The sequence below is a fragment of the Triturus cristatus genome, chromosome 7 (genome assembly GCF_964204655.1).
Source record: "Triturus cristatus chromosome 7, aTriCri1.1, whole genome shotgun sequence".
Taxonomy (NCBI): domain Eukaryota; kingdom Metazoa; phylum Chordata; class Amphibia; order Caudata; family Salamandridae; genus Triturus; species Triturus cristatus.
In genome coordinates, this window is record NC_140590.1 from 824,573,050 (window position 1) to 824,598,562 (window position 25,513).

Consider the following 25,513-nt stretch of genomic DNA (forward strand, 5'->3'; position numbering starts at 1 on the left):
TGTTACGTACTCCAGGCACTAGTTACAAGAGACGTGGCCCTTTCAAGTCACTCTGGTGGTCCTTGTTATAGGTTGCAGGTCCAGTCTTTCTGACCCAGGCAAGAGGGCAGGAAACAGCAGGTCAGCACAACAGGCAGCAGTCCTTAAGGGTAGTAGTCCAGCAGAGTGGCAGTCCTTTCAGCAGCACAGCAGTCCTTTTTCCTGTCAGAGTCGTTCACAGGTTCAGAGGTGTACTGAAGAGTTGGTATCTGAGGTCCAATATTTATAACAGTTGCCTCCTTTGAAATGGAAGAAGGTTCTATAAGTTTCCCTTTGATGTGCTCAGATTCCTGGCTCTCTTATTCTGGCTCTAGACTAACTACAGGAGGTATGCAGTCCTTTGTGTGAAGGGGGGACACAGTCTATTCAGGTGTAAGTAGGGCTGTGCCCAGCTCCGGCCTCCCATCCAGCAAGTCCTGCCCCATCCAAGCACACCTACACTTTCTATTGTGTGTGGCTGTCTAGGAGAAATATACAAAGACCAACTGCCAACTACACCCAGTCATATGACCCAGAGACAGGCTGCAAGCACTAAATGGTTAAGGCAGGAAAATGTCAACTTATTAAAAGTGGCATTTTCAAAACTGTAACCAAAAGTCCAACTTTACCATAAAAGAGGATTTTTCATTACAGTTCCAAAGATGCCAAACATGAACTGTTTACCTGTTCCCATTTGGAAGGTACAGATTATTAAATATAATAATGTAACACCAATGTTATTCTATCGAAGTTAGACCTTATAGTAGTGAAAATCGATTTAAGAGTTTTTCACTACCAGGACATGTAAAGCTTAAAAGTACATGTCCTACTTTTTAAATGCATGGCACCCAGGTTTGGGCCTGGCAAAAGGTTTATTTTGTCCAGTCGAAATGGCAGTTTAAATTGCACACACAGGCTGCAATGGTAGGCCTGAGACATCTTTGAAATGGCTCCTTAAGTTGATTGCACAATGAGTGCTGCAGGGTCATTAGTAGCATTCATTTATAGGCCCACTGCACACATAGTACCAATTTACTAGGGAATTACAAGTAAATTAAATATGCCAATTGGGGATAAGCCAATGTTACCATGTTTTAAGGAGTGAGCATGTGGTCTTTAGCACTAGTTAACAGCGGGAAAGTGCACAGAGTCCAAAGGCAAGCTAAAAGGAGATCGGCAAAAACAGAGGAGGAAGGCAAACAGTTTAGGGGAAGACCACCCTAAGGCTGACAGGTCTAACACACAGCATACTGAAGGGCCTTCACTCTATGCAACATTATTGTTGAGGGAATCAACACATGGAACAGTATTCTGAGGAAAAGTTTCCCTTGGCACATTATTTTGTGGAGCAGTGTTTGATGGCAAAGCACTCTGAGGGGCATTTTTGCATAGTGCTATGTGTATTCAGAAGACTGTATTCATTGACAGAAAATAGTTATGGTAAATATTCCATGGCGTAATATTATGAGGGAATTATTACTTTGCAAAACCTCCTTCGATGTCACTCATGTGGCTGTGTAGCTCTGTGTAGTCGGTGATGTAATCATAGGCTAGGGTGAATAGTTGCACTGACTGATTCGACACAAGTTTGAGTTTGCGCATCACATTTGTCTTTTGATTTTGCGCAAGTTACAGATTTACCTGTGGACTCCCTCAACATTTTCTGTGCAAGTGGGAGCTTGTGTGCATGGTTAGCAGAGTGCAATGGTGTCGTCTGGCCAATGTGTGCAGCAATGATGTTGTGTGTGAGGTCCTGAAAGAAGCTGAAAACATTTCTGGGTCTGGAGGAAAACGCAGATAAGGACCAATTGCTGTAAACTCAGATAAATACCAACTGCTGGCGCACTGATTCCTCTGTGTCCTGTACACCGGATTGCTGGGGATTATCATTTCACCCTCCCCAGAGACAATTGGCAAGGCACCATTAATCTAAAAACAAAACCATTACAAGTGCTTAGCCTTTCCATATCTGGATCGCTATCACCTGCTTTACAGATGCTTGCAACACACTTTGTCGTAGGCACAACTACCTAATAATGCCAACCTGCCCTGAAGACGCAACATTGTTAATTTTTTTTGTTGCGAAACACGTGTTGGCTTCAACTCTGGTGCTATGAATATTTTCTGACCTCTGAATCAATTAACTGAATCATTAAAATTGCCATTAAATGTTACACTTTGCAAATCTTGATTAAGTCTTTTGAGTTATTTTTAATAGAATGCAGAAAAAGCCTCTACAGCTGTCTAGGAAGCCGCAAACGTGCAGAGTCGGATTGGGACAGAATGTAGGCCCAGCACCAAAATAAAAGTGGACCCCATTAATGAATTATATAGCTAAAAAAGCGCCCCATGTTTGCGAACTAGGGTAGTTTTGTACTTGTAAAGACACGCTGTATACATGTTTTGCAAGGTATGCAAGACTGCATGATTTGAGGTGATGCAGACAATGTTTGTTTTAATATCATGGAAATCTACAGTAAAAACCGTCCCCCTTCCAAATGCAGACTGGGTTGCTGCCTGCATAGTGATTGACGGACAGGTGACTTCAAACATCTGGTCCACCTTTCACTAGTGTGCTGACCCCCTAGCAGGCGCAATTTCACGGATGACCTGGGGATAGAGGATATTTATCCTCTTGTAGGGGTCACCAGAGAGAGGTGATACGGTAATAGTACGCGCACAATGAAACACTCAGTCTCCCACACTTCGTACACTCTCCCGGGCCCACAGAGCCCAAGAATATCCAGAAACAATTATGTTGTCAAAGGCGTAGACTTTTATTCATCAATCATATAAATCTACACAACTAGTACGGGGCAACGAGTAAACATTATTGAATATAAGTCAAATTGCGGCAACAGACTTTGCACCCTTCATATGTCAAAGGCAGTAAAGACATTAGGCATAACATTGTAATTGTTTTCAGCTTAGGAATACACATGTCCTTCAATTTGTTGGCCGACTCGGCCGATCAATTCAGCTGCGCACCTTGTGCCGGCAGGCCCCAACGCACTACAGCAAACATTGCATTAGTTGAAATACAGGGCACCGCATAACGCATCGGCCCACCGAGGTACCTGACCACAGGCATCCTCTAACTGGTCCACACCGTCCATATGTTGCGGGATAAGGCAGTAGAGGCGGGACCACCGGCAGGTCAGTCCCATCCCTGTGCCTACCCTCGGCAGTAGAGTCCAGGACCCCCAGCAGGTCAGTCCCCTCTCCGCCTATCCAATGTACAGTTCTATCATACCCCTTCTTGGGCTCCTACCAATCCTGATCCTCCAATGCTGCGCATGCCCCCTTTTTGTGTTAACTGTCAGTGCTGCGGCCCGCGCCCAGTGCTCTGCTGTGCTCCTCTGACGGGCGGGAGGGTGGCTTTCAACGTTCTTGCGGCTTCCCCGGGGTCCCAGGAGATAAAGAGGAGGAGACCCCAGGGGCGCCACCTTATATAACTGACAACCTTCGGTTTCGGTTTTCCCAACATGCCCCCCTACGTCATCAGGTAGCAGGACCATCCCTACTGGCACCCCCACGGGCTTCGGTTTCCTGGCACGACTAAGCGCGCCCCTCCTCTAAGTGAGGGGGGCGCCTGTCATAGTACGCGCACAATGAAACACTCAGTCTCCCACACTTCGTACACTCTCCCGGGCCCACAGAGCCCAAGAATATCCAGAATCAATTATGTTGTCAAAGTCGTAGACTTTTATTCATCAATCATATAAATCTACACAACTAGTACGGGGCAACGAGTAAACATTATTGAATATAAGTCAAATTGCGGCAACAGACTTTGCACCCTTCATATGTCAAAGGCAGTAAAGACATTAGGCATAACATTGTAATTATTTTCAGCTTAGGCATACACATGTCCTTCAATTTGTTGGCCGACTCGGCCGATCAATTCAGCTGCGCACCTTGTGCCGGCAGGCCCCAACGCACTACAGCAAACATTGCATTAGTTGAAATACAGGGCACCGCATAACGCATCGGCCCACCGAGGTACCTGACCACAGGCATCCTCCACCTGGTCCACACCGTCCATATGTTGCGGGATAAGGCAGTAGAGGCGGGGCCACCGGCAGGTCAGTCCCATCCCTGTGCCTACCCTCGGCAGTAGAGTCCAGGACCCCCAGCAGGTCAGTCCCCTCTCCGCCTATCCAATGTACAGTTCTATCATACCCCTTCTTGGGCTCCTACCAATCCTGAACCTCCAATGCTGCGCATGCCCCCTTTTTGTGTTAACTGTCAGTGCTGCGCCACAGGGTGAGAAGGTGCCTAGCGCGCTCGCCCTCCCCCTTCCGACGTGCGCTGACTGTGCTCAGAAATAGCCCCCAGTACCGTATGGATAAATATCGCCATTCCCTTGGCGGACAGATGCACCCTGTCCGTGTGGAACAACTCTCTCATTTCGGGATGCAGTAATCGATGCCTAATAGTGCCCATTGAGGACTTTGCGAAAAGTGTAGCTATGGAGTGATTCAGCTTCTTCACCGAATCATTCATGGCTCTCACAGAAACCCCCCCGCCCCAGGTAGCTCGCGGAATCACTTCAGACCACAATATTGTTGCCCTCGGTATGCATTGTCGAAACTTAGCCATGACTGAAAACAAAGCCTCACGCACACCGCGCCTACCTACAGATGCCATATCGTTTCCACCGGCGTGGATGACTATTATGTCAGGTCGGGGAATCACACCAGATCTTAACGCCTGTTCAAAATTACCAAACATATCCTGTAATTCCAGATCCCCCACCCCCAACCAATGGTGCGTAAACCCTGCAGCTTTTTGTGATTCCTCCAGACTGGACCCGCAGAATTGCTGCTCCGCTCTGCGAATCAAGGAATGCCCACACCAACATGCGTGTACCGGGCTACTGGCGTCAACTGCAAGAAAGAGAGAATTGCTGTTACCCACTTGTGCCCGCAGGCGTCCCTCTCCAACTACACGAGATCCGGCCTCACGTACCGCTGAAAACATGCGGTTTTCCCAACATGCCCCCCTACGTCATCAGGTAGCAGGACCATCCCTACTGACACCCCCAGGCTTCGGTTTCCTGGCACGACTAAAGCGCGCCCCTCCTCTAAGTGAGGGGGTGCCTCTCAACACTGTATGCTTTTCCCTTGTTGAATGTTGCCAGGTTTGACCTGCTGAAATTTAACAAAGGTTGAGTTGTTTAACACATCTGATAATTATCGAATGCGTTAAATACAACTAAACTCATAATTCTGCCCCCTGTTTACACAGTGGTCGGAAAACAAACACCCACTCATAATCAGGGCCTAAGTCTAATGTCCATGCCCAAGTTAGATATAGATGCAAGTAGGAATGTGTCACCCAGGTCAGGAGATCATGGGTCATCTCCTCCCTCCTCTCCCATCCCTGGTTAATGGTGCTATCCTTAAAGCCATACTCACTCACTTGTTGCTCTGCAGGTGGATCTCCCTACCCCGGAGTGCAGATCAATGAGGAGTTCTGCCAGAGACTAAAGGATGGTACCAGGATGAGAGCTCCCGAGTACGCCACAGCGGAAATGTAAGTCTACGTTGCCTTGATCAATTCCACTAGCCTGGACGCATAAGACACATGCAAGTATCACTGTGTGCGTCTACGAATTCATATATGTATTTGCCTGTAAATAAGTATGCAGAAAAAATAGAGAGCACTTTGGAGAATGTATCTAAAAGTGTGCAAAATGTTATTACCATGCATTGCAGCATCAAGCTTCAATGAAAGCCTCAAGTGTCCAAAGAGGTTAACTATGGGGACTTTTATTGATCTTGTTTGTTTCTTGCGGGACAGCACATGGCCCCTCATCCTATTCAGTCTATGTACATTATATCAGTTTTCTCTTCTTAGTTCAGGGACAGGGATTCCCAATATCAGTGGTCAGCTTCTCACTGTACTTTTTTTCCATCCACCATATAAAGTTATTTTGCTCTCCTCCATGTAACCATTTCTTCCCCTTGGCACACTCTCCTCTGTGTCGTTGGTCTTTCTTCCAGACCCTATCATCGTCTCTGTTATTTTGATATAGGACTATACAACATATGCTATCACATTTCGCACATTACACCAGACCTACCTAGGTTTTCTCAATACAACAGAGAACCGGTTTATGTTTCTCTCTCCCTCTCTCTCTCTCTATAGCTACCGGATCATGTTGAACTGCTGGTACGGGGACCCCAAAGAGCGGCCCACCTTCTCTGACCTTGTTGAGATACTTGGGAACCTTCTGCAGGAGAATGTCCAGCAGGTAAGCAGGAACCATATCAGAAAACTAAAGGTTACGTAACTGTGTGGTGAAAGGTTTCATCAAAGGTGATACTTTGGTGGGTTTCTGAAAAAGATTCTAGTACAATGGAAAGTCAAAATGGAATTGCACTTGTTGTACTGTTACTGAAAGAACTATCCTTAATATACATTTTAAGGAATATAATGCTAATTAATTGATAAACAGGTTAGTGGGCTATCTGTCGTTAGAGGAAAACCAAATTCTATTTCTTTGTCTAACCCAAGCAGCTCTTTAAATAGAGTGTTTCAAAATATCAACATTCGACCCATTTTCAAATTCTTCATTTTGGGAAAGTAAGGGTAATGGAACAGAGGTAAATAAGATGATTTGCGAGGGCCCCACTTTTGTACAAGTCAACAAGATAGTAATATAGCCAATAGACCACATCTCCACAGGACAATATATTCATTAGACCACATTATATTTCCCCTCCACGGTCCCACATATTCAATAGTAAATATCTCCCTAGTTGGTACATGGAGCCATGCCACTCTACTTGAACACAGCTCCTCTAGACCACAGTTCCTCCTGATCATATCTGCACCGTAACTTCAAAATATATTAAAGATTATGTCACCATAAGTAGACCATTTTGTGAGCTAACACGATGTGGTGAGCCATTTACATGGTCGGCACACTGTAAAACAGCTTTTAACAAAATCATGCTAAATGGATCATCAGCAGAATATTTGGCATTTTGTGATCCCTCATTATACATTGAACTGACAGGAGATCCAACCCCAGTTTGATTAGGAAAAATAGGAGCCAAGTTGAGTCTCTCCCAGACACAAAGTATTATATACAAGCTGGATTTTGATTGATATTGAGACAGCCCGTTCACAACCAGAAATAATAAACCTAAGCAGTAATCCGAGTGCGAGATAATTGCTATATGCTTCTAACATTAGCCAGGAAAAGAATTACACCCACAAGATTATAGTTTGAGACACCTGCTCCACTGTACAATGACTACCTCTTACAGAAGAATATGTCAACTTCTTAGTAAAGAAATCCACATCGAAATGAATACCAGAAGTAGACCTTATGAAAGCCTCACAAGAAGATATGGGTCTAATAGAATCACTGAACGTCAGGGGAAACACATCACCAATGAAAGCAAATGTCTAATAGAAGAAAAAAGATCTGCAGGTGTTACACAGTCATTACAATAGTATATAGCTGATATTGCTCATGAAAGTCAGAGGAGAATCACTGTAACATAAGGTTTTATATGTGGAAAACTTGTGGTTCCTTGCTTTGGATGCCATAGTTCAGTCTGTCATTCAATCAATCTGTTTACTAGCGAAGATCCGCCCTCCGAAAGTTGAGGATGTAGAAATACCTGATACTGTTTGATCGACGGTAGATATAGGTATCTTTGGTCAAATAGGTTTTGGGCATTATTTTTTAGTAGAAGTAGAAGTGTTTTCTAGATTTCCCACAGTCAGAGAAGTGCCCTCGATATCTGCTGCAATTTTATGTCTGGTCTTAGATGACACATTTGAAACCTGAAGCATACTAGTTGTAGTAAAATCAACGTATATGGGAGTTGCACATGGGAACATTTCTTCATTTTTGGACTCAGGCTAAGGGTATGGCAGAGAGGCAAATAGGAACAGGAAAGTATCATTCATTCAGGCATTGTGGTTAATTTCACAAGATTACCAAAATAATTCCACATGGGTCCACTGGAAAGTGCCCAGATGAGGTTATGTCTAGACAAACTCATCTAACATATATACCCAAATCCAGGTAACACTTCAAGTGAATCACAAAGAAGTTGTTAGGAAAGACAGATGAGCAAAAGCTCAAATTAAAATGTATGCAGATGTCATACTAAAACTTCAAGTCACTGCCCTGGAGTGCATGCACTAGTTAACCACCAACAGATTCGCAAGTCAGGTGCTTCACATTTCAAGAAGGCTACAAAAGCCTGTCAGTACAAAAACACCGTTCAAGACGAGACTACTTCAGTACTACAAAAAACTAGAAGCGGAAATAGTGTTTGTTAGCCCAGTCTAAGCAGAAGCTCTACAAGAATTGTTTGAAAACGACAGCAACTGACTGTACAATTGTAAAACTTTGGTCCTGGTCAACAGACGTTCTTCATCTATATATCCATCACTAAGGCTCTCATTACGAGCGGTCCTTTGTTGGGGCGATATTTATCATACTAATAAAACCCAACTCAGAATTTATAGGGTTTCATTAAAAAACCTGCAGTTACGAGTTTGTCACTGATAATGGGGAATAACTGCAGATTTTGGTGCTTGCAGCACAAAAATCCACCTCTGCTGACTGCCCATTTTCACACTGATAAAGTTCAGCACATTTGACCCGCTGAAATTCTTCCGGTGAATACTGCAGGAGGGCGATGTTAAACTCATTACTGTGGTATGTATGTGCGATGAATGTATGATGTTACTACGCCATCCATTACCCCGCAGTAGGTTACAACGCACAATTTACATCGTCTGCGTTGTTACCACGCATGGCTTTACATCGCAAGTCATTTCTACGACCTGCACTAGATGGCGCGCTGGACTTAGAAATAGTATAAATTACTATTCCTACTCCAGTTAGCGCAACAGCAGGGAGTGTGTTGGATTTAAAATTCAACACATTTCTTGGTGTTGCGCGCAATCTAGCGCAAGTCATAGAAATGACTTGCTATGTAATGCCATACGTGGTAACAACGCGGACGATGTAACGTCCGCGTTGTAACCTACCCGCGTGGTATTGCCAGCGTTGTAAACGCTGTTTCCCATGTGCCATCACAGTAGTTGCACACATACCGACATTTTCTGGGCCACTAGTTAGGGCCCCTTTGTTTTAATTTACCTTCCCAATTATTCTTCATCTGTTGATGGTTAGCTAGTTAACTGTATTTCAGTTTTAGCAATAATATTTTAAGTTTCTTTTTTTCTGTAAGGAGGGGTGATGTCGTATTCCCACAATTATGTTGTATACCTACAATTTTTTTTTTTTTTTTACTGCTACATGCTTTTGATTTCAATACATCTTTGTGGAACATTTTATAAATAAAAACGGATGAGGAATCAAACAATAAAGAAACAATAAATCAAATTCCAATCATATCGGTGTTGAGACGCCACATCATGTGGAAGATACCTACATTAAATTGTCCTGGTGTTACAAAAAAGTGTTGAGTTAAGCAGGTGATGATGGAAAGTGCATCGTGTATTACCAGAAGTAAACGATATGGCAATATAGCGGAATAATCTGTAGATACATAGATTCTAATATTCTTGATTTGAAGGAAAAAATGTGGTGTTGTGCTTGTACCTGTTGAAGCTTCTCTTCTTTGGAAGACAACCACTAACATGTATTTTCTTGCATGTAGATGACTATCTAAAATACACACTACTTTAGAAACCCCGTTTTGATAACATGCCTTGCAGTGCGTTCATGATGCACTCCCCACTTGGAACAGAGTTTCACCTTCAACCCAACATACTAGCCTTCTGTAAACCTCAGTATCCACCTGTTTCCTCACCATGGGTGTCATCATATCACGAGGACACCTCATTTACTGCACCAATTCATTGCATTCTGGGACTTGTAGTCTTGAGTCTTTTTCATTAAACCAAAGTGACTGTTATACTTGAAAACCATGACTTGAAGGTCCAGGACAGGTGGAAATGATGTGTCCTTGTGGCATAGAGTCCTGGGAATTCCACTCACCCAAATAAGCACTGCTTTCCACCCTCAAGGTAGTGGTTGCCCCAGTGGAATTTTTAGTCCTGTAAAAGTGCTCATAACGCAATCTTTTCATTCAATTTTTGACCCTTTAGGAGGGGAAGGATTACATACCGCTCAATGACTCCCAGAGCTCCGAAGACGATGGCTTCTCGCAGGTAACCTCTTCGGCACAGCAAAATTCAGATGAGGAAGAGCTTGGCTTCGCATTGCCCTGCCACAACGTCGGTGTCAGGTGGGTCTGCCACACATTCTTTCAATCAAAGCACGAGGGAGGAAAGACTGGGCGATCTTACTTCATCTTATGAGCGGCTAGTGCATAGCGTCAGGGCGGGGCTGGCTGTACGAGACACTTGGGAACAATACGTTGGGGTCTGCTTACACGGATGGATGGACTGAAGAATTTGAAAAATGTAATTTTTTCATCACTGTTTTTGTTAAATTGTGTTGCAAAATAAAATGCTGAGTGCCATTTTTAGGTCTCGCATATTAGACAGCACGACCGAACAAGGAGATTGGAGCCTACCCATTCCTTACCATTGGTTGGCATTCCTCTCACTCTCATTTGCCTGCTTTTTATTAATTTCCCAGCATGTCAATATTAAGTTTGTCCCTTCCATAGAGCATAGCCACTTTACATTCTCTTTTAACTGGTTGGCTTCTTTGCCTTCACTTCTGTGCTTCCACTGCTTGCAGTTCAATCACTACTTTTATATTTGTTAAGCACTTCATGGGAGTGCATGTGTTTTCCAGCTGTCTCCCTCATGTATTTCTCTTTCCCTGCACCATGTGTTACTCCCCATGGCCCAAGTGCTTCTCCCTCCATGTTGCGCCTACCCTCCTGTATCCCCCATTGCTTTCTTTTCTGTGGGCATGTACCCCGCCTGCTCCAGTAGCTCACTTTTGCCCATTTCCTGTCTCCAACGCTACACTTTTCTCTGTGTAATCTGCTTTCTATCTACTAGCGCCCTCCATGTTGTCTACCCACACCTGCGCCCACATGTTGCTTCTGCCCCCCAACCGCACCTCATGTTGCTTCCTCCCCCAGTCTTACTATCCCCATTGCTTCCATCCCCCCAGTAACTTATCCCCGCCCCCTTAAAAAAAAATACTTCTGCACATTTTTTTTCTTTTTAGTTACTGATCCAACATGGATTGGTAAAAAAGGTAGTGACATAATTTTGTTGTTGCGCTAAAACATGGTGCACACACCTACAAATTGACATCGCCAGCCAAGTCAAAGGCTTTTTAAAATTCTTTGGCCGTGCTACACAGCTGTGCATCATGCCTAAAAACCATTGGCAAAGCCAATAGATCCCAAAGGCGAGGCATATTGGCTTTGCCAATGCGTGTTCAAAGTAGTTTCTGGAAGGAGGAAATTCCTCTCTGCTTCCTCCAACCCTCTCAACTTTCCTTCCCTCCCACTGCCCAGGATAGTGTTGGTGCAGTAATGAACTGCTATTAAAATATTTCTTTTAATATTTTCCAAAATAAACGTCATCGACGTGTATTGTCATATCGCCATCTCATTGTTTCTTGAACATAATGGGCCAGCAAGGTTAGACTTAGCGATCAATTATAGTGCACTGCCAAGTGGTGGTACTAAATTACCTCTAAATGCTTGAAAAATGCTTAGCATTCTCAAGGAGGAAATTTTTCATTTTGACTTGAGTACTGAAAATCTTTGCACCATACCTGCCTGGAAGCATACAGACGAACATTTATAAATACACCCCAGAAGTTCCCACTTTTGTCTGGACAATTGCAAAATATTCTATAATTCCATAAGCTTTGTAATGCCCCAAACTTATATGATAAATTAACTCTGTTGCTGAAGTTGAAATACATTTTCCACTGACCAATCATTATGATAGAGCATGTGTACCCAAGATAGGGTTGTAGGGGATAGTAGACGATACACGGTCTTCTGGCTTGAAGAGTATGATGATTTTCACTTCTCTCTTCTGAGAAGGAAGTGTTAATAAATCATCGTGACTGCTCCTTAATTGTCCCCAGGCAGGAGAGAGTAGGCTGGCTTTTCTGTCTGGGGGAACGGGAAGTGCAGGATAGCTTCAGTTCTTTTAAGTCCATCTCACCTGGATGGGGAGAAAAGATTGCTCCTACCTCTGTTCTTGGGCGGCAGAGAGGAAGATACTGACCGCTATATTCTCTTTGGGTAAATCCAAGGGATAGGAAGACAGTCTCTCGCTTGTGTCCCAACTCAGCTTGTGTGCCATGCCAGTGCAGACTTGGGGAGCATACACAGAACATGCCTAAAAAGTATATGGTGCTTGAGGCACGCATGAGGTGCAGCCCATGAATAGAGAGGGGTGTTTACAGACAATGTAATGAGTTTCTGGCTTACTATGAGTGTAAAGATCTTGGGACACAAAGATACTGTGAAGTACTTGGGTCATACAATTTGAGAAATGTGGGTCCATGTGAGGATATTAGAGCACAAGAGCAGACGTGTAAGATACATTTGTGCTTGTGGACATAGTGAGAGGGTTAAAGTATATAAAGACTTTAAGGAACTTAGGCAGACAGTACAAGGAGCTTACGGCAAATAGCCAATGTTTAAAGGAGGATGGATACGAGTGTGGAACAAAGTACCTGGATCCTGGTACACGTGGATAAAGTCTGAGGAATTTGAGAACTATGGACAGACAAAGTGTGAAGGTGCTGGTTGCCCTGGAGCAAGACTTACTTGCTTATGGCAGGCCATGTGTGTAATGGCACAGATGAGCACAGAATAGCTAAAAAATGGTATGTTGGAATTTAGCCCGAGTCATTATAAGTGGCTAGGATTAATTCAAGTATTCAACCTTTTTCAAAGTCCGTTTGGAAAGACAGTCAATAGTGTCTCCTGTTTTTTAAAGTTTGACTTTAGATAGGAAATATTTTGGTTCTGATGATTTTTCGGGTGGTGTAACTAGCGTCTGAAGGTACCATGGGCACACTTTGTGCATTGTAGATAGGAACTTGAAATTAACCCTTCCCTCTACCAGGATCCAATGAAGGGCTCTTAGCATTTGAGTTATGTGGTCTGGTCTTTTTAGGTTGACACAAATTGAAGTAACTTGATTCTAGACTTGAAGTCTGTCATAAGTATTTTAGTGAGGTTGGTTTAAGCAATGTTGTATTATCCAGGAGTTCCATCTTTAAGTATCGGGTCAATTCTTTACGATGGGCTGTCTTGAGGAAAGTTAGTATAACATGAAAAGTTGAAACTGGTATTTGTTTGCCACTTTTTAAAAAAACAATTGAATTCAAAGGAAAAGCAAGTATCAAAGATTATGCTTGTTTACTTCCTAAGTAGACTGCTGGAAAGGCCCGTTATTACTGTCAAAATGAATGGTATTTCTTTGTCTCTGTAGTTAATGAATGAAATAAAAATGTGTTAGTGCCCAATAGATAGAACAAGAACATTTTTCCTTATCCAAAAATATACAAAGACTATAGACTGTGCTAACCCACAAAAACTTTACTTTGAGTGGTGTACACAAAGTCTCCTGGGCTCCTTGCTTTCAAACACTCATTCCCCACCCACTGCAACACATTTACTCCCATTGGATATTATGCCACGTTAGGTAATATTAAGTGCGAGTAAATCAGTGTATGAATTCAATTTCAGTTTCTGTGAATGCAAAAATCAATTTTCACTTCTAAATCAAGCCATGTTCATATATAAGTTAAACTTACGCAGGCAACTTGCTTTGTGGATCAGTCCCCAAGTGCCAAGGTCATTCAACTCAGAGTGGTTGGTTCAATGTACCAAAGAAGTTGTTCTTGTAACCTTCTGAGTAGCTGTTTCTATGTTTCTTGTCTTCAACAGATATTACAACTGTGTCTCGTTCCCGGGCTGTTTCACTGGAGGGAATCAGATCCGGTGTCCATCTCGGGTGAAGACGTTTGAAGAGTTTCCCATGACCCATATACCGTACAAGAGCCATTCGGTAAGATCCCGGGCCCACGAGGAGATAGCTATGGGTCAAGTTGGTGACAGACCGTGGGAAGACTGAGATTGGTTGTTTGAGAGAGAGCAGGCTAGCGCAATGCTGCAGTGTTGCTAGTGGCGTTTCCCTGCAGCACCACTGAGAGAACACAACGCCTGGTGACTGATCTACACCTATTCTTCATGCCAGAGGCATCCTCACACCTCCTGCACTCTGCCCTTTCAGCTCACTGCCAGATTCTTGAGAGGTCGAGGGAGCAGGACCACTTCTGAATGCGTTGCTTCCAGGCTTGTGAAGCGCAGTGCATGCAAGCATAGTGATGGAAGAAATCAAATTCCAAATTGCTTTATAGTCATAACAACTATTGACACAGTTTATTAATGGCATATTACACACCTAGAAAAAGATCAGCTCGCTCCATCATTACTTTTGTCTTTTCTGGTACTTATTTATTTAGTTCATAATATTACCCAAAGCTCCAGTCCAAAAATCAACAGCCTTATACATTCGGTATGAAAAGATTAAATCATGCTGGGAGCAAGCAACAGCATGGATAGACAGGATAAATAAAAAAAATACATTTGAATACAGTGGAAAGGTCACAACAACTTATGTAAATGCCTCTGAATTACACGATTTTTGGTGTCTAATGTCACATTTCTCAATTACTTAAATGCCCATAATTCAATAGAAGTATCTGACTTCTGTGAATTAAGGCGCTTGGACGCCTTTGGAACCAAAGAAAGCCATGGAATCAAAGGCCTACTGCGAATTGCGCATAGTATTCAGCCTTGTTTGGAAGGGCACTCCAGTGAGTAGAATCTATCGAGCTGTGTTTGCACAGAAATTAATGATCTACGCTGCAACTGCTTATGCACTGGCCTTGGGCTTTCTATAAATTCAACTGTCCAAAAAACTTTAGTCAAGTCATTCTGGGATCATTCTAAATTGAAGGAGAATTTCATGTAGCACGTTGACATTTCATGGTACACTGTGCTATGTTTCAAAAGCAGAATCACCCCCAAACCGAAATCGAAGATGAATTCACGAGAGTCATGCTTAGTTTCTAAATTGACAATATTGTGTTTCTTTTCATTCGGTTTTAAACATAATCTGAATTTGAAAATTCGCTTCACCTTCCTGAACTATTTTAACTTTAATCACCTTTAAAAATATATCTATTCCCAAAAATATATAAATGTTGAAAAAGCTACTTTAAGGAACGAGGTACAAAAACTATAAATCCCTAAAATCGTCGAGTGCTGGTTATCAGTACTTATGCATTTCGGGCATGCGACGGAGTAGTTCCTATTTTTAAGCACCCTAGGGTGGAAATGCACTACTATTGTAGCATTTCCACCCCAGGGTGCTTTCGGATGGATGGGCCAGGATCTCAAAATCCACTGGTCGCAAGCAATATTTTCCAGCTGTGGGGGATCTGGAGGGAAGGGGGCTCTGCTCTCATAGCTGGCAATAGTTCCTCCTGTGATCCTCTCAGGGGCAATAGAACCAGACCCCACAACAGGAATGTCTAGAGCACTGGCCTTTTGGGTCTTACAGCACTGCAGAAGGGATATTAGTATCTACACTTTAGGGTTATTTTTTAGTTGAAGGACAGTGCAGCCTGACAAGCTCTTGTGCAGAGATGATCCTAACTGATCCATGATCCTAACTTCTGAACTTGGTTCCAGTGCCCAGCTGGCCAAAAAAGTTTTTGCGACCCCTGGGGAAACTCATTCCATACAGATATCTTGTAGATAGAGCTTTCAGTCCGCTGACCCTTGAGCAAGCCTTCCTGGGATCGGGTCAGTTCCAAATGCACACTGTGCCACTGGAACCAAACTGTACCTAGCTGATGACCCCTAAGTAGGGCAAAACCAGTCCATGGTTGGTTGTGTTCAGGTAGGACCTGACCTGGCAGTTCAGGCTGGACTGTTCCCAGTGGAGCATCCCCTGTTGCTGTCTAAAATCCACAGTCAGACTAGTTTGGAGTGGTCTCAGGGACTATATGAACTGGGCTCACATATAGGTCGGTCCCTGTTCCATTGTCATGGGAGATGACAACACAGTAAACAAAGTTTTACTCACAGCAGCTTAATATTGCTCTGGACAAAGGGAATGGATAAGTGACCTCCACCTACCTACCAAGAACACAGGGTTGAGGGATGAGTCTGCGCATGCATACATGAAGGCTGGTTTGTCCAAGATGGATATAGCCACAGAGATGTGGAATTCCTATAGCCCGACACCCAGGACATATTGTTTGGGGTCAAGGGCAACACGTTTTCATGTGTATTTTGTCCTAGGGACAAGTAGGCCCACCCCCCTGCAGCACAACCCCTTTGGCTGCCAGTTTGCAGAACCACATTATGGATCAGGGAAGGGCACTGTCTGCAGTTAAGGTAATATTTTTGCCCTTATGTTAATGCTGTCCAAATTTGAATTTATGGTTCATTAATTAAGAATTTTATTATACACTGCTCCGAGAAGGAGACAAAAGGGTCTGAGGGAAGATTTACCGACCTGATCTAGTTCCAATCCCCAATACTTATACTGAACAAACATATAGGAACTGATGGTCTAAAGGAAAAAGGCTTGTAAGAAACTACACCACCTCTAGTGTATAAAGAGAAAAGTAACTATACATCTCCAAATAAACATTAGACAAGACACACCGAGAGTTGTCAGGATTTCCATCAACTGCCAAAGAGAGGCCAGTGTCATCATCTGGTCATCCTTCAATCATGGCCACTTTTCCTCAAAGCCTTGTGGCTACCAGATTGCAACTGATCCAACAAAGTATAGTCACAGAAGGAAAGAAACCAGAGGTAACTGTTGATTGTAATGTTGAGATATAGTATGTATTCTCTTATTTGGTGGAGATGATAATCGTGCAGTGCAAAAATAGTGAAAAATAAAAAGGAGTTGGAGAAGAGAGAAACAGCCTTTAATCACTATCTCTATACCACTCCTCTTAAAAACGTGCTAAAGCAACATGGAACAAATAAGTTGCTTCACAGTGGGTCAACTAGTTTCAGCCTAGATGGAACAGTGTCCGGCTTTCTTCAGGACCTATATAGCAAGGTGTGCTACTGCACCAGTGAATTTGTGATTTAAAATCCAAAAATTGTCAAAAAGTACAACCTTATATGATGAGATCTCAAAAAAGGACAGGGTGGTCTTCACTCCTGGAACAATAAAATAGAGAAATCAGGATTGTCTACATATAAGGGAATCAATACATCATTTACAAATCTCAGTAACACTTAAAGTGGTGCGGTGCTCATTTATACAAGCCAAAAAACCATTAGCGCACTCAAAAAATGAATAAATCATTGACCATGTGCACTCACCTGTACCTTTCTAGATACAGACCTCACCTCACCTGGTCACTAACTCAGGGATAGGGAGACCCCGCTCTATAATTATAAGAGAGTAGATCAATGTTAGTTTGGAAGATACTCATTATACCTTCTAACATGTATTAAAAACCTAGTGTAGTCCGTTTATCAACATTTTATCTACCAAAACAGTGTAGACACAGGGGGGAGGGGGGGGGAGAAGAAAAGAACTGTTTACCCTCACCATTGAGGTTATAACCTACTTGTATGTAGTCACCTAGATATCATGCTCGCTAGGTATTGAACCCGAGCGCCAGCAGATGCAGCAGTATCTGTCGGTGAATGTTACTACTAGGGCAACAGATACAAGTATACGCGGACGCCCGGTCTATCGAGGGTAGTGGGGCGTGTTGTTTGTAGTGTCCTTTGTAAGTACTACGAAAGGTATTAAGAACAAACGCTATCTAATGAAAGTGTATCTAGCGTTAATATGGCAACTATTGTTGTCGCTCACAAACTTGGTATGAAAGAAAAGAAAACGGGTGACGAGTGTTTTGCTACCCTGAAAGCGGGGCAACGCTAATGTTGCTAACGTTGATGCTGAAAGGCGGCTATTTCATACACATTGGACATTTCAAAAAGACGATAAAGTTCGAAAAAGGCTCGAACAAAGCTCACCTGTCCGTCGGTGCCTCGGGCTCCCCTGTGTTTGTGGGAGGTGCCGAGGTTCCGATCAGGTGGTGTATTTACGTTTGCGCGTGACATGCAACGCATTGTCAATCAGAGCAAACTGTAAAGACTACAAGATGACCTCATCTATACAGGAAGTAGTAGTTTTGACGGTGTTCGTTGTGAACAATAAAGTTAACCAGACCTTCAGTGATTCCTCGACTGCATGAGTGTCAGCATGAGTGAGATGTAACAAAACTATTCATATTATAACAGCGCATAATGTTGGTATTACATTTCAATGGTGCCGTATAGTTGGTGTACCTGCGTGTGTGCGTTATAAACTGCGCATTGCCAAAAGAGTCTGTAAGAACTACATGATGACCTCATCTATGCAGGAAGTGGTAGTTCGAACAAAGTTAGTATTGGAATTACTGTGAACGATAAAGTTAAAGTTAACCAACAATCTAGTGATTCCTCGACTGCGTGAGTCTAAGCATAAAACATAAAACATGTGGCCCTTGTAACTATGCACCAGGACTAGTTGTGACACAGAGTCTCACAATAGGATATAGACATAACATCTCAAAGTCCTGACCAGTTAGACATTGGTATATAGGATATAGAATGTTGACAACGAGACACGCTGTTGTGAGTTGTTCTGATTCATGTTATAGTCCTCCCTTTAAATTAACTAGTACAGGTACTAGAGAGGAATAAACTCTAAGATCATACAACATTATTGTACTGGCTGTTCCTCAATGGACTATGATAAAGTGGTCCATGGTATCGCATCGTTGAGTCCGGTCTGGTCACTATGCAATTTAAAAACCCAACGCTGTTCTTTGTTGAACAAAAATTGGGTTTTGTTCGTGATGTGTGATGGTATGAATGGTTTTTCTAAAACCGTCCAAACAAAGTCTTCTGCTTTGTGGTTTTTTTCAACAAAATGTCGAGTCAACTTCGTGTTGGTCTTGCTACATCTGAATGTACTTTTGTGTTCCTGCATTCGTATTTTAACTTTGCGAGTTGTCATGCCTACATACTGGTATTGACATGGGCACTTCAGAAGGTAAATGAGGTGGTCACTGTTACAGTTAGTAAATGATTTCTGTAACCAAGGTCTGTTCGTACCTATATCAATAGATTTGGAGTGTCTGGTTTGGGGACACACAGCGCACCCCCCACAAGGATAGTGACCTTGGATGGCTGGTAGGTTCCACAGAGTACCTTGTGTGGGTACTTCTCGTTCTCTTGGGCGGGTGTTGACCAATTTGTCTCGGAGATTCTGGCCCCGTTTAAATGCAAAAAGAGGCATGGGGATTTTTTGATTACTGGTATTCAAAATCCTCCAGTTCTTCCGGATACTTTTCTGAACGCCATTGGAAAGTGTGCTAAAGGTATGAACGAAAGTGAGGCGCTCGAGGGGTGGTTTTGTAGGTTGAGGTTCAAGTAATGCATCTCTGTGATTGTTCAATGCCCGTTTGCATGCATTTTTTATCAGTTTCTTAGGATACAGTTTCACTGATAGCTGATTTGAAAGGTCACTAGCATGCTGTTTGTACAAATCAACAGACGAACAATTCCGTCGGAGACGAAGAAATTGCCCGAACGGTAGATTATCTCTCAAAGATTTGGGGTGTTGGGAATCATATCTTAGAAGGGAGTTGCAGGCCATGGGTTTGCGATAGAGTTCGCTGGCTAGGCCGTTAGGTGTCACAAAAATAGACAGATCCAAGAAGGAGATTCTGTTTTTATGTGCTTCTAGCGTGAACTTCAAGAAAGCATTGCGGGTGTTCAGCCATTCTTGAAAGGATGTAACCGATTCTAGACTGCCTCTCCACACTACCAAGATATCGTCAATATACCTCTTCCATAGTCTAATAGACTGATGGAAGGGGTTAGTCTCATTGAGAACATGATCTTGTTCAAACCTATGAACGTACAGGTTCGCCAGACTAGGCGCAAAAACACTTCCCATGCTCGTACCCGAGACTTGGAGGTAGATCTTGTCTTCATACATGAAAAAATTCTCTTTCATAGCAAGCTGTGCTAGTGTCATGATAAAATTGACTGGCGTGATGGAATCCAAGTTCGCTGCATTGAGGATGGAAGCTATGGTATCCAATGTTTCATCTTGCGGAATGGATGTATAAAGCGATTCTACATCAAAAGAAACAAGCAGATCTTGTTCTAAATCAAAGTCTACTGTGGGAAGGAGGCGAAGTACATCTTTGGTGTCTTGAAGATAGGTCGGCATATCCTTCACTAGTGGTCTCAAAAAGAAATCTACGAACGTAGACAGAGGTTCTAATATGGAACCGATACCTGATATGATTGGTCTACCAGGTGGAGGTCTTTGGGTCTTGTGAATTTTTGGTAATGTATAGAAATATGGCATTACCGGATGAGTGGTCTTCAGATAGGTGCTTTCCTGTGAGGTTATCCAACCTGCAGTAAGTCCTTCTTCTACCAGCCTAGAGATGGTTCTGGCAATCCTTTCAGAAGGATCTTCTTTTAAACGACGATAAAATCTGTCATTGTCTAGTTGTCTGAGGCATTCTTCTCGGTAGTTCTGGGTATCCATTATGACTGTCGCTCCCCCTTTGTCAGCAGGCTTGATAGTTATCCCTCTATCTTCAGTGAGCGAGCGAAGAGCGATTGATTCACGCTTGGAGAGATTACTATAACTCTGTACTTTGTTTGAACAGAGATTCGTAATGTCTTCTTGTACTTTCATTTCGAAAGTCAATACTTGTGGTGGAATTTGGTGCACTGGAGGATTAAATGTAGATCGTATCTTCAAGCCTGTGTTGGTAGTGTCTGTGGTGGGTGTTGACATATCTTTATCTTTAAAGAAATGATGTAGGCGAATCTTGCGGAAGAATTTCGCAAGTTCGCATTGTATTTGGAAATCGTTACCACAGGATGTGGCTACGAAACCTAGACCCTTATTGAGAACTGATTGTTCATCAGGGGTGAGAACCCTCTGGCTAAGATTGACGATCAGATTTCTGCCGGGTTCTGCCCCGGTAGGGGTTGGTTCTGCTTGGATCTGCTGCGGGTGTTCACCTGTGGGGCGACTGGAGTTGTTAAATCCCAATGAACTTGTGTTCGTTGGTTTCTTCTTCTGCCTCTGGTCCGGCCTCTGCCTGACCCTAAAAAAGCCTGGTTGGTAAAGTCCTGCATTTGCATTGGATATGCACTTGGTTGTGGGAAGTGCTGTGGAGGGAAACCCCACGGAGAGGGGGGCCACCATTGTTGAACCTGTGGTGTCATATATCCTCTCCAAGGACGTCTTGAGCCACGGCCTCTTGGTTGTTGTCTAGTTGTTTCTGGGAGTTCAGAGTCACTTGAGTAATCTTCTGAGCTACTGCCTGAATAATTTGAACCATATCTTTTCCCTTTCCTGTTGAATTCTGCGGGAGTGTAGTTATCACTGGTGTAGGGGTACACTACTTCGTGTTTGAATTTGGCCAGGTCTTTTTTAAATTTCTCGATCTTAGATATAAGAATCGCGTCCTTAAACTCTTTGTTAGATTTGTTGGAGTCATCTTGTTGTTTCTTAAAAAGGGTGCTAGTGATGGTAGTCTTAATCTGTGCCTCTATCACCTGTATTTCTATCAGGATAGCATCAGCTATACGTTTGGCCGTGGTGATAATCAAAATAAGCCAGTCGCGTGTACAGCGCCAGGCTATTAGGGACCAATCTTTTACAAAGCTTTTATCTTGTAAGAATAGTCGAGGAGCGTTGGTAACAATTAATCCCTGAGGTGCACAGTTTCCACGGAGATATTCTGCCATTATGGCGCCGTGTATTATTGTACGTGAATGGGATTTCTTTAGAGTTGTTACTTTATCCCAATCATCTATACTGGCAATGGTGGTATTTGAGACACTGGTCAGTATGCTAGGTGTGGTGTCTAGTATCGACTGGTAGAGAGAGTCGTCATATGTAAGACCGCTAAATTCAGCCATATCTGTGATTAGAATGGAAAAAACTGCAAAGAGATGCAGTGGGAACAAATGGGACAACGGACAATTGTTTGGTAATCACAATGGGATTGCGCCTAGCTTGCGCATTACCAAAGGGTTAATGCTCTTCAAGGAACGACGCCAGAGCAAATATAGGTATGTAAAAAAGACCCGCAGCTAGTCGCTGCTCAATAACATTATACACTGCTCCGAGAAGGAGACAAAAGGGTCTGAGGGAAGATTTACCGACCTGATCTAGTTCCAATCCCCAATACTTATACTGAACAAACATATAGGAACTGATGGTCTAAAGGAAAAAGGCTTGTAAGAAACTACACCACCTCTAGTGTATAAAGAGAAAAGTAACTATACATCTCCAAATAAACATTAGACAAGACACACCGAGAGTTGTCAGGATTTCCAGTCGATACTAGACACCACACCTAGCATACTGACCAGTGTCTCAAATACCACCATTGCCAGTATAGATGATTGGGATAAAGTAACAACTCTAAAGAAATCCCATTCACGTACAATAATACATGGCGCCATAATGGCAGAATATCTCCGTGGAAACTGTGCACCTCAGGGATTAATTGTTACCAACGCTCCTCGACTATTCTTACAAGATAAAAGCTTTGTAAAAGATTGGTCCCTAATAGCCTGGCGCTGTACACGCGACTGGCTTATTTTGATTATCACCACGGCCAAACGTATAGCTGATGCTATCCTGATAGAAATACAGGTGATAGAGGCACAGATTAAGACTACCATCACTAGCACCCTTTTTAAGAAACAACAAGATGACTCCAACAAATCTAACAAAGAGTTTAAGGACGCGATTCTTATATCTAAGATCGAGAAATTTAAAAAAGACCTGGCCAAATTCAAACACGAAGTAGTGTACCCCTACACCAGTGATAACTACACTCCCGCAGAATTCAACAGGAAAGGGAAAAGATATGGTTCAAATTATTCAGGCAGTAGCTCAGAAGATTACTCAAGTGACTCTGAACTCCCAGAAACAACTAGACAACAACCAAGAGGCCGTGGCTCAAGACGTCCTTGGAGAGGATATATGACACCACAGGTTCAACAATGGTGGCCCCCCTCTCCGTGGGGTTTCCCTCCACAGCACTTCCCACAACCAAGTGCATATCCAATGCAAATGCAGGACTTTACCAACCAGGCTTTTTTAGGGTCAGGCAGAGGCCGGACCAGAGGCAGAAGAAGAAACCAACGAACACAAGTTCATTGGGATTTAACAACTCCAGTCGCCCCACAGGTGAACACCCGCAGCAGATCCAAGCAGAACCAACCCCTACCGGGGCAGAACCCGGCAGAAATCTGATCGTCAATCTTAGCCAGAGGGTTCTCACCCCTGATGAACAATCAGTTCTCAATAAGGGTCTAGGTTTCGTAGCCACATCCTGTGGTAACGATTTCCAAATACAATGCGAACTTGCGAAATTCTTCCGCAAGATTCGCCTACATCATTTCTTTAAAGATAAAGATATGTCAACACCCACCACAGACACTACCAACACAGGCTTGAAGATACGATCTACATTTAATCCTCCAGTGCACCAAATTCCACCACAAGTATTGACTTTCGAAATGAAAGTACAAGAAGACATTACGAATCTCTGTTCAAACAAAGTACAGAGTTATAGTAATCTCTCCAAGCGTGAATCAATCGCTCTTCGCTCGCTCACTGAAGATAGAGGGATAACTATCAAGCCTGCTGACAAAGGGGGAGCGACAGTCATAATGGATACCCAGAACTACCGAGAAGAATGCCTCAGACAACTAGACAATGACAGATTTTATCGTCGTTTAAAAGAAGATCCTTCTGAAAGGATTGCCAGAACCATCTCTAGGCTGGTAGAAGAAGGACTTACTGCAGGTTGGATAACCTCACAGGAAAGCACCTATCTGAAGACCACTCATCCGGTAATGCCATATTTCTATACATTACCAAAAATTCACAAGACCCAAAGACCTCCACCTGGTAGACCAATCATATCAGGTATCGGTTCCATATTAGAACCTCTGTCTACGTTCGTAGATTTCTTTTTGAGACCACTAGTGAAGGATATGCCGACCTATCTTCAAGACACCAAAGATGTACTTCGCCTCCTTCCCACAGTAGACTTTGATTTAGAACAAGATCTGCTTGTTTCTTTTGATGTAGAATCGCTTTATACATCCATTCCGCAAGATGAAACATTGGATACCATAGCTTCCATCCTCAATGCAGCGAACTTGGATTCCATCACGCCAGTCAATTTTATCATGACACTAGCACAGCTTGCTATGAAAGAGAATTTTTTCATGTATGAAGACAAGATCTACCTCCAAGTCTCGGGTACGAGCATGGGAAGTGTTTTTGCGCCTAGTCTGGCGAACCTGTACGTTCATAGGTTTGAACAAGATCATGTTCTCAATGAGACTAACCCCTTCCATCAGTCTATTAGACTATGGAAGAGGTATATTGACGATATCTTGGTAGTGTGGAGAGGCAGTCTAGAATCGGTTACATCCTTTCAAGAATGGCTGAACACCCGCAATGCTTTCTTGAAGTTCACGCTAGAAGCACATAAAAACAGAATCTCCTTCTTGGATCTGTCTATTTTTGTGACACCTAACGGCCTAGCCAGCGAACTCTATCGCAAACCCATGGCCTGCAACTCCCTTCTAAGATATGATTCCCAACACCCCAAATCTTTGAGAGATAATCTACCGTTCGGGCAATTTCTTCGTCTCCGACGGAATTGTTCGTCTGTTGATTTGTACAAACAGCATGCTAGTGACCTTTCAAATCAGCTATCAGTGAAACTGTATCCTAAGAAACTGATAAAAAATGCATGCAAACGGGCATTGAACAATCACAGAGATGCATTACTTGAACCTCAACCTACAAAACCACCCCTCGAGCGCCTCACTTTCGTTCATACCTTTAGCACACTTTCCAATGGCGTTCAGAAAAGTATCCGGAAGAACTGGAGGATTTTGAATACCAGTAATCAAAAAATCCCCATGCCTCTTTTTGCATTTAAACGGGGCCAGAATCTCCGAGACAAATTGGTCAACACCCGCCCAAGAGAACGAGAAGTACCCACACAAGGTACTCTGTGGAACCTACCAGCCATCCAAGGTCACTATCCTTGTGGGGGGTGCGCTGTGTGTCCCCAAACCAGACACTCCAAATCTATTGATATAGGTACGAACAGACCTTGGTTACAGAAATCATTTACTAACTGTAACAGTGACCACCTCATTTACCTTCTGAAGTGCCCATGTCAATACCAGTATGTAGGCATGACAACTCGCAAAGTTAAAATACGAATGCAGGAACACAAAAGTACATTCAGATGTAGCAAGACCAACACGAAGTTGACTCGACATTTTGTTGAAAAAAACCACAAAGCAGAAGACTTTGTTTGGACGGTTTTAGAAAAACCATTCATACCATCACACATCACGAACAAAACCCAATTTTTGTTCAACAAAGAACAGCGTTGGGTTTTTAAATT

General features: G+C 43.1%; 1 protein-coding gene across 3 annotated transcripts in view; it reads left to right on the top strand.

The window, feature by feature from the left end:
- FLT4 (fms related receptor tyrosine kinase 4) overlaps positions 1–25,513 on the top strand; it is a 486,636-nt gene that overhangs the window by 411,322 nt on the left and 49,801 nt on the right. For all 3 annotated transcript variants that reach the window (XM_085617743.1, XM_085617741.1, XM_085617742.1), the window contains 4 exons: positions 5,457–5,556; positions 6,172–6,277; positions 10,132–10,271; positions 13,872–13,992. In XM_085617743.1, coding sequence (XP_085473869.1) covers positions 5,457–5,556; positions 6,172–6,277; positions 10,132–10,271; positions 13,872–13,992 — 467 coding nt within the window. The remainder of the gene's footprint in view (positions 1–5,456; positions 5,557–6,171; positions 6,278–10,131; positions 10,272–13,871; positions 13,993–25,513) is intronic.